Source organism: Nicotiana attenuata, chromosome 4, assembly GCF_001879085.1.
Source record: "Nicotiana attenuata strain UT chromosome 4, NIATTr2, whole genome shotgun sequence".
Taxonomy (NCBI): domain Eukaryota; kingdom Viridiplantae; phylum Streptophyta; class Magnoliopsida; order Solanales; family Solanaceae; genus Nicotiana; species Nicotiana attenuata.
In genome coordinates, this window is record NC_031992.1 from 459,201 (window position 1) to 469,754 (window position 10,554).

The 10,554-nt window shown below is 34.7% G+C and overlaps 1 protein-coding gene across 1 annotated transcript; it reads right to left on the bottom strand.

Moving 5' to 3' along the window:
- Nucleotides 1,458–2,620, bottom strand: LOC109225103 (heavy metal-associated isoprenylated plant protein 44-like). The gene is made up of 3 exons (XM_019389692.1): nt 2,465–2,620; nt 2,079–2,151; nt 1,458–1,982 (listed from the first exon to the last, which is right to left on the bottom strand). Exons 1-3 carry the CDS (start codon nt 2,474–2,476, stop codon nt 1,783–1,785), a joined length of 285 nt encoding a protein of 94 aa, XP_019245237.1. The 5' UTR covers nt 2,477–2,620; the 3' UTR covers nt 1,458–1,782.

Consider the following 10,554-nt stretch of genomic DNA (forward strand, 5'->3'; position numbering starts at 1 on the left):
CTTTCGCTGCTTACATCACGAGGATGACGTCATGGCAGGTCGAAGTACAAAATCGAAGGCTCAATTCATTTCTTCTCATTACATTCTAAGAAATGAGGGGACTATCTGTATACGGTTAAAATCGGGCCAAGCCGATTTTACTATTTGATCGAGATAAGAGAGTTGCTATTGGGATAAACAATATAAGAGAGTTACTACTTAAAACCACATTATAAGTTTAATTGTTATCCAATTTTAAGGGTAAACAAATACTATTGGGATATCGATATCGGATTATTGGGTAAATAGTTCGATAACGGTTTAATGTTATTTGACTATTGGGTTATTGGTCCAGGTCTCGATTTGCCCAATTATATTAATAGTTTAACCGATGGCCAAATAAGGTTTAACAAAATTATAATTTCATTCACTAAGTATATAAAGCCACCTTATGACATCATTCTCTCATTCCCTCAATATCTCTCGACAGTTACTCTTCATCTTCATACCTTAATCCTTAGAGTAAGTTTTAAACTTTTCTGAATTTTTCTTCTTAATTCTTCAATTAAGATTTTTAGTTCTAAACTTTAAAAGAATTAATTGTTTATTAGATTTTTAGTTTTTCTATTTGTTTCTTTTGTTGCACTGCTTCTTTAGTATTTATAGATTAGGATTTTATAATTTTCATGTGAATTATGCTCGCCCGCAGTGAGAAAGTTAGTAAGATTAGATTGCTGAATGTCTTGTTCCTTACTCTGCTAACTTATAACTTTGAAAATTTAGATCATTCATTAGGATTTTCAAATGCAAGGAAAGTTTTCTATTTCTAAAGTTGAAATTTAATCCCTCTTTTCTTAGGAGCAAATATCCAGTTCCTTTCTAACAGTATGATCACGATTTCTATAATAAAATATAAAAAATTTGGATATTTTTTATTCTTATCGAGTAAACCGATAACAGAACCGATAAGGATCGATAACCGAGTAACCGATACCCAATAGCCGATATCTTATCGGTTCGGTTCTCAGTTTAGCATATTTTAAAACCGATAACCGATATGCCGAACCGATAACATTCACAACCGAATCGACCGATGCCCATCCCTATACCAGATTAGCAATTTTAGAGAGAGAATATTGGATTCAGCCCTAATTCAGAAAACTTGTCGAGGACAATTATACTAATGTTATGTTTTATAAATATTAATCTTGTCAATGCCATTCATTTATTTGCTTCTTTAGATGGTAACACCACTTGCAAAAATCCAATTTTATTTGTCGTCCAAAAAGCACAAGTTCAACCAATTTCTATTTCTTTTTTATATAATCACTTTTTTCTTTATTTTCTGATGACCCAAGATTCTTTCTTTTCTTTTTACTTTTATACAAAGAAACGAAGTACATATTATTGCTTAAATGCAATCCAAAGACGAATAATTGACCATTACATAAAATACTTGAAAACTGCTCCATCATTGCTCAAAAGAAATTCAAAACTCTTCCATTTCATTTTTTGTATACACTGCTTCCCAAGGGGAAGAACATATTAAGAAAGAAAGAAAGAACAAAATGGTAAGTATTGAAGAAGAACAAAACAACACAGTCTGCTATGTTGTTAGGACTCTCCAAAAATATTGTCGTACCTCTGTCGAATCCTCTAAAAATATATTTGGAGGTTCAGACATGTTATACTCTGCAATATTTTTGAAGAGTCTGAACAAACATTGTGCAAATGTAGCATTTAGAGGATCCGGCTAGCAACATTTTTGAAGAGTCCGAGCAACATTATGTAAATGATAGGTAGCTAGTAGAAGGAGAAGTTGTTAAATCTAAAAGAAGAGTAAGAAGCAGTAGCAGCGTAAGCTTGAAGAAGTTCATTTTGAGCAGACCAGAAATCTGCTTTAAGACCACCTCGTCTTATTGCTTTTAATATTTTGTTCTTGTGAGCATACCCTATCACCACCACTTTTTGACTGTTACCATCCACCTCCACTTTCTCTATTCCTGAATATTTTTCCACAAAATATCAATTTCAATTGCCCTATATAGTAAATTTGAAGAGAGAAATTAATGAACCGAATATTACTGATTAATATTTACCTCTTAATTTTGACAGGCATTTGCGCAGTCTTTTCTCATGTATTCCAACCATCTCTACTTTCAATTCAACTGTCTGCCAAAAAGGAAAGAAAAAAAAAACATCAGATATTCATGCAAACTAACTAGTTTATTATAGCTACGAATGAAAAACTAGCTAGATCAATTTTTACAGGTGGAAAAGAATAAGAGAACAATTTATGATTACAAAATGACACGTATTGACTGTTGTTATCAAGAAATAATCAAACACATAACTACATATGTATCGATCCCAAACAAGTTAATCAACGTTGATCGCTTCATATTTATGTGTTCATCTAAAACCAATAACAACAACATATTCAATATAAAGAGAAAGGAGGAAAAAGATATGCTAGTGTACAAACCTCCATGTTCATGGTATGAGAGGTGATGGACCAATCGAGTGGCTAATTAAGCAAATAAATGGACAGACAAGTAACAAAGAGGAAAGGATGATTTATTGATCGATGACACAATGAGGAATATGTATGCTAGAAAATGGTAAAAGGGATAATAACGGATAAAAGATATTAATGCAAGAGACAACTTATATATATATATATATATATATATATATATATATATATATATATATATGTGTGTGTGTGTGTGAATAAGGAAGAAAGAAAAAGTTGGGGGAAGGGAATAAACATAGAGCAAAGTGAATCTTGGTGATGGGAATGATCTGCTTTCTTTGCTTTGGTTTGCTTTATCAAAAGGATCAGTAGATTGCAAGTTAAAGAGGATTCAAACAAGGAAAACCAAGAAACAAGAAATGTGATATACACACACTTGGTATAATCGAGATCCAGATAGTTTAACCAGAGGTCTCGAGTTCGAGCCCTGGGTATAGAAAAATTCTTGATAGGGTGCGCTTCCCCCGCATGAAACCCTACGCGGCACGAATCCGAATATAGTCGGGCTCCAATGCGGGTATCGAACACCGGGTGGGAAACCAAAAAAAAAAAAATCCAGATAGAGACTTTGGTACTGTTATTTGTGCTCAAACGACAAATTAAATGACATGCAGTAAAAGCTCGAATTTCAAAGCTAGCTCCCCTCTGCCTACACTAAAGTAATGTGGGCGTTAAGAAGCATTCCCAATGATTGGCCTTTGACGAGTCCAACTTATCTTTTCCTCTATTTACAGAATCTCTCTCTCCTTTTTTTTTTTTTTTTTTTTTGTCTTTAAATGTGCTATGTAAGTTACCGCAACATATTCAGTGTATTCTCACGAGTAAGACTTGGGAAAGTAATATATATATATATATATATATATATATATATATATATAGAGAGAGAGAGAGAGAGAGACCTTATCTTTGCCTTGTAAAAATAAAGAGACTATTTCCGGTAGATCTTCGGTTCAAGAATAACATAATCACAATAGTAATGACAAATAATCCTTTGTGGGGAGAACAAAAAGCCGGATTTACCGAAATAAACTACTACAAGAGACAAGTTTGAGGCCTCATTTGTTTTTTTTAAGATTAAGACGTCTAAATCTGAATACACATCTGAATATCAAGATGTGTATTAAGATTAAGATTTCAAATCCAGAGGTTAATCGTACTCTGGCAACTTTACGTAAGGCAGAGTTTTATCTGAATCTGAATACACATATGAATATATTAAGATGTGTATTAAGATTAGAATAGAAATAACTAAGACTGTTTGATTTTTAACATCTGAATGTATAAAATTTATCTTTATTTGAAAATTAATAAACATAAAATTCAAATGAAATACTAACTAATCTAATATTCTATCAATAAAATATATAGTTTTTTAAAATATGATAGTTGTTGGTGGTGATGGCTAACGGGTGAATGCCGACTAGAGGCGGTGGTTGATGGTAGTTTTGGTTGACGATGGTGGTTCATGCTAGTAGCTAGTAGTGATTGGTAGTGGTAACGATAACAATTGAGGATGGTGGGGTGGGTGGTGGTAGTAGTTGTGACTGAGGAAGGTGGTGGGTGGGTGGTAGTAGGTTATAATGATGGGCAGTGCCGGCTGTGGTTGTTGATGGTGATGGGGTGGTCAGCTGTGGTAGTTGAGTGTTGATTGTGGTGAGAATGATATATGGTGGTCGGAGTGGTGGGGATAGTGGGTGGTGATGGTCGATAATGGTGGCGGCTATGATTGAGGATGATGGTGGCGTGGTGGTGGTGGAGGTGGTGGTGGTTGAGTATGGTGGTGGTGGCATGGTGGTAGTTGATAATGATAGGCGGTGGCGGCAGTTAATAATGAATATGTGATAGCATCTTCATGAAATTAAGTCTCTGTTATAGATCTTAATCATACAGACCTATTCAGACTCAATAAGTGGTTGTTCAGACTTTAGAAACAAACTCACTTAATGTCTGAGATCTGAATGATTAAGATTCAGACTTTAAAAACAAACGCACTTGTCTGAGATATGAATGATTAAGATTCAAACCTCCATTAAGTACAAACAAATGAGGCCTGATAATCCTCAGCAGCGGTGTTTCTTTTTATGCATATTATACACAGCTTTAGTTCAAATTTTACAATAAAATAAGATTTACGTATATCCAATTGCTTATATGGTTTATTCGGCTCAATTATATACTCAGATTAATTTTGTAAACAATACATGTTGGTTCTTTTTACTTATTTAGCACTAGCTGAAATGACAAAGAAATACTCTTAGAACCAAATAGTCAAGACAACCCATGAGTATGCTATATTGGAATTTGGAATATCAGAGGTGTTCATGTTCACATATAGTTTCGAACAAGCTCAATCTAATTTAATTTAAAACATGTGATTGTTCTACCTTAAACATCTGATTTTGAAAAGATATATATATATATATATATATATATATATATATATATATATATATATATATATATATATATATATATATATATATATATGTCCGGTGGTCATGTTTGGACATAAGGGGACATGACAAAGGCTATATGTGCAAGGAAATGGAAGATCCCATTGTGTCTTTCAATGCCAAGGAAATGTGTGGGGATTGCTTGGAATTATATATACAGGAATCCAATCTTGATCTCTGGGTTTTTTGTTTTAAAATTCACTTCTTTTGGTCAATGAGCTTTGTTGTTGTTTTTTTTCCTTTCTTGATCACATTCCATATCCTCGGGAATTTCAACATTTGCTTTGTTCATATGGCCGTTCTTGTTGCTTCTCCAATATGAAATACGTTTTCAATCCCATTTTCAATTGAAGGTTTAATTCTTGTCTCTTCATTTGTTTTCCTTTCAATGTCGTTTTCATGGTCAAGCAATCTTAAAACAAACATATTAGTCCCACATGATCTTCGTTTGACAACTTTTAAGAGCCAATATTGTAATTTGTAAATTATAATTTATAATCGTATATGGCTTAATTCAAATTGAAACTTGGATGACATTTAAGAAGAAACAATTCAATGAATATAATGAGCATTAGAAGTTAGTATAACATATGGCTTAGTAGGATTGAACTTGTTTTTCTTTTTTTTTTTTTTTTTTTTTTTTGGTCATGATTGAACTTGTTTCAGTACAGAGAGTAGTTGCCAAATACAAACAAGGAAAGTATAATTTGATACCCAACATTTAATATTGAATGCGAAATATCTTTCATACAAGAAGGATGGGTGGAAATGAGTTAATATGGCGAAGAGTAGGGCTGTTCAAATCGAACCGGAAAATTGCACCAAATCGAAAAGTCAAACTAACCGATTAAAAAACTTGATTAGGTTTGGTATTAAGTATAAAATGTTAGAACATGCGCAGCGGAAGCAAGCATACAATCCAGGCATCAAATACATGTAAACTAGACAACGCAATAATAACGAGATTAGAAGCACTAACCTCTTGAAATAGTTGCACAGAACTTCCAAATAGCAAGAATCCAGGGTTGCAGTCTTCTGCTATTTGCCTAGAAATACCTTGGACGATTTTTGCTTTTGGGTGGGCAAGAACAATACAACTCTAAAAGGTGAGTTATTGGGTGAAATTAGTCTTACTTTAATAGAGTTATTTTTGGCCGAAATTGTGCTCCAAAAACGTGTAGGATTCTCCTTCTACAAGTAGAATCCTACTCCAACTCTATTAGATGACTTTTCTCCCAAGTCACTTTTTACCCAAGTCTTGTCCAGGTTTTTACTAGGTATAGCAGGGACCACAGAAATAATAAGAGGCTACCAATTATAACATTAATTCGAAATTAGCATGAATTAATTCTTACTATAATTAATTGCAATTTATTCCACTAAAAAACTGCAATTGAACTCCTCAATATGAATTTCGAAAATTCAATAACACTTATTTTAACTCCGCATGTTAAGATCTCAAATACCAGTTAATTAAATTAAATCACTGGAAATTTAATTTAATCAACTAATTAAATCCTTTACAATTCCGCTTAAACTATTTCATGTGACGGATACAAATCCACCGGCCGAGTTTTCACATGAAAACTTATAAGCTTACATAAAGGGGCATCATCAAACTCAAAACCGAGTCATGGATTCTATCAACTAATTATTATTCACAAATGTTTATTCGTTATTGTCCAATCTATTAGGCACACACTAACTCTAAATAGAGTCGTACCTTTTGATAAATCAAAACAATAAACAAATTACATTGATCATAATAATTATATCAAGATTAGGAGTATAAGCTCATTTAATGAATTAGAGAAAATATTTTATATATTCAGTACAAAAACATCTTTTCTCTACTTGGTCCGTTCAATATACACTGAGTATACTAGCACAAGAAGTTGGAGTAAAACTACTCCCATAATCAAGACAAATTATACGATAATCTTGTGCTACAATCATCAAGATATTTTGTCCAACAATATCTTTGATTGTGAACATAGTTTATTAATTATGAGAACCAACAATTTAATCTTCTGTGCATGAGCTAAGACTCCATACACTAAATTGTCTACTATATAACTAAAAGTACACACATGTAATAAATGATCTATTTAAAATAGTACTTTATTGAATGAATAAATTAAATAAATAATTATTCCATAAAGAATAAAATATAATACTATATCTAAACCGCATGGTTAATAGTATATCCCAACATAAAAATCTGAACCAAACCGACATATAAATATATAATTTTTATATATACTTTTAAGACTTTATATAGAATTTTCTTCAACCAATATCTAGAAATATTTGGGATCCTCTCATGAGATGTAGTATTCAATAGAACTATGAAGTGCATCTGTTGTTATTTACTTTAAATAATGGGTTGTACCATCACTTCCTTATCAAGTGGTATTGAAATGCGTCAATCTCTTTGTTTTTCATATTTATATGTCAAGATGTGTTAAATTATTTCTTTTTGAATTTGATATGGTATTTCGATAATTTTAGAAGTAAATAGAACATATCATTATTTAGGTTTCATATTAATCTTTATGTTTAATTATTAAATTCAGTTGACTTTGAAAGGGTACAACAACGAAAAATTATTATTAGACGACTAAGAAAATAACTATCATATTTTACTAAAAAAATTCTCCCATAACAATATATTAGTAGATCATATGATTGTAAGTTTTTTCAATTTTTATTAAACATATATTCACTTACCAAAATTTTATCTATAACTTTAACAAAGTAAGCTTGAAACAATATTCCTGTAATAAAAATATCACGACCCGGATTTCCCACCATCGGGAGTCGTGATGGCGCCTACTGTCGGAGCTAGGCAAGCCAAGTGTTAGAACATTTTCTGATAGCATCACAACGATATAAATAAAACGAGTCATTTAAATAAAAGCGGAAGTCTTAAAAACATAGATAACTGAAAACCAAATGCGGAAGTTTAAGTACAACTCTACCCAGATCCGGTGTCACTAACTCACAAACTACTAAAGAGTGCTAAAAACAAGTCCGAATAGAAGTACATCAATGTTTGTCTTGGTACAAGGAAAACAAACTAATAACATAGAAGGGACTCCAGCCTGCGGACGTCAGCTAGGCTACCTCGAATGTCCCTGGACTGAAGTCAGCTCCCGATCAAATCCTACTGCTGAGGCCCAAAAGCTGCTCCTGGATCTGTGCAAAAAGATGCACAGAGTGTAGCATCAGCACAACCGACCCCATGTGCTGGTAAGTGCCTGGCCTAACCCCGGCGAAGTAGTGACGAGGCTAGACAGGACCTACCAAAAACAATTTGTGCAGATATATATGTATATATAAGTGCAACGAAATAACATCAGAAAATACCAATTAAGGCGGGGAGGAGACATGCTTAGGGGAAATACAGATAAAAACAACTTATCAGAAGTAAACATGAAACTACATCAGATCTCATAATCTATATAAGTGGTCAGCGTGCCACACGATCCCATTTCATAATATATAAGTGGTCGGCGTGCCACACGATCCCATTTCATAATATATAAGTGGTCGGCGTGCCACACGATCCCATTTCATAATATATAAGTGGTCGGCGTGCCACACGATCCCATTTCATAATATATAAGTGGTCGGCGTGCCACACGATCCCATTTCATAATATATATGTGGTTTCCGGCAAGGGAGAATACGACTAAGCAGTTAAATCCCGGCAAGGAAGCAACAACAATAACTTACACGTCCCGGCAAGGAAATAATCACATCTCTTTCTCTTACGTTCATTTCTTTCTTTTTAATCAAGTCAAAAATCGAGCCAACGCTCCCAAGAGTTTACACATCATATTTCCTTCTCATTCTCTCCATATCATATAGAAACCATCAATTAACAAGGAAGAGTCACTACAGAATCCCAATTAAGCACAAATAAAGACCCACGGTCATGCTAGATACTGGTGTATAGATACTCGTCACCATGCCTATACACCGTACTCAACATTTAGCAATTAGCAAATAAGACTCTAATCCTATTCCCTCGAGCCAAAATTAGATCAAACACTTACCTCAAATGCTCTAAAATCAACTCAAGCCTCTAGTATAGTTTTACCCCTCGAATTCGGCTCCAACTCAGTCAAATCTATGAAATAATGACCTTAAAATGTTAATAATAGCTAAACAAACTAAACCCAATGCCTAAACATGAATTCCCAACCTTTCTTCCAAAAATTCCAAAATCGACCCCGGGCCCGCTTGGTCAAAACACGAGGTTCGAACCAATTCCATGTTACCCATTCCCCCACGAGCCCGAATATATAATTTATTTTCAAATTCGACCCAAAACGAGGTCTAAATCAAAGAAAATTGAAAAGCCCTAATTCTACCCTTTTCCCCAAATTCTTACCATGAACTACATGATTTAGGTCTAGAAATTTGATAAATGATAATAGAAAATGAAGAAAACGAGTTAGATAATACTTACCCAAGAAGCTTTGGTGAAGAAGAGCTCTAAAGATCGCCTATGGGCTGTGGAGAAGATGAGTTCGTGTGTTTTGGGTGAAAAATCCCGTAGCTATTCTGTTTTTGAAGTATTAAAATGACTGGGCAAAAATGCCCTTCGCGTTCGCGGGAAGGGGGCCGCGTTCGCGAAGGGTAAAGGAGTCAAGGCATCGCGAACGCGAGGTACTAGTCGCGAACGCGTAGAAGGATGAACTGGGGGTCCGGGATTTGCTTATACGCGAACGAGAGAGGGGGCTCGCGAACGCGGTGAAGGGGGAACCAAGGCTACGCGAACGCGGGGACTTATCCGCGAACGCGAAGAAGGGAAAGCCCACTGGTACGCGAACGCGAGCTGAGTGCCGCGAACGCGAAGAAGCAAATAACTGGGCAAAAATTGCAGAAAATCTGCTACATCTCCTAAGTCCAAAACCACCCCGAACACCTCCGAAAACACTCCCGAGCCCTCGGAGCTCCTAACCAATCACACACACTAACTCAACAACCTCATACGAACTTAACCGAGCGATCAATTCGCCACAACAACATCAGAATCAATGAATCAAACCCCAAAATCATCATTTTTTCATTCTAACTTCATAAACCTCAAATCTTAGATATTTAGGTCCGAAACACATCAAATGACGTCCGATTTCGACCAAATTTCACAAAAAGCACTTAAACCATATATAAGACTTGTACCGGGCGTCGGAACCAAAATACGAGCCCGATACCACAGTCTTTTAATCAATTTTTATTTCCATTTTCCTTAATAATTTCAGAAAAATAATTTCACAGAAAAATTCTTTTCTCGGGCTCTAGACCTCGGAATTCGACTCCGGGCATATGCCCGAGTCCCATATTTTTCTATCACGGGTCCGGGTCCGTTTACTCAAAATGTTGACCAAAGTCAACTTTATTCATATTAATATCAAAATTCATCAATTTTTACACAAAATTCATATTTAAGCTTTCCGGCTACGCGCCCGGACTGCGCGCGCAAATCGAGACAAGTAAAAATGAGGTTTTCAAGGCCTTGGAAGCACGGAATGAAAGAGAAAACAGGTGATGACCCTTTGGGTCGTCACAAAAAAA

Bases quoted from the DNA above. Each gene is read 5' to 3' on its own strand.
- LOC109225103 (XM_019389692.1), bottom strand. The intron at 1,983-2,078 runs GTAAATATTAAT...AAAAATATTCAG, and splicing joins ATGCCTGTCAAAATTAAGAG to GAATAGAGAAAGTGGAGGTG.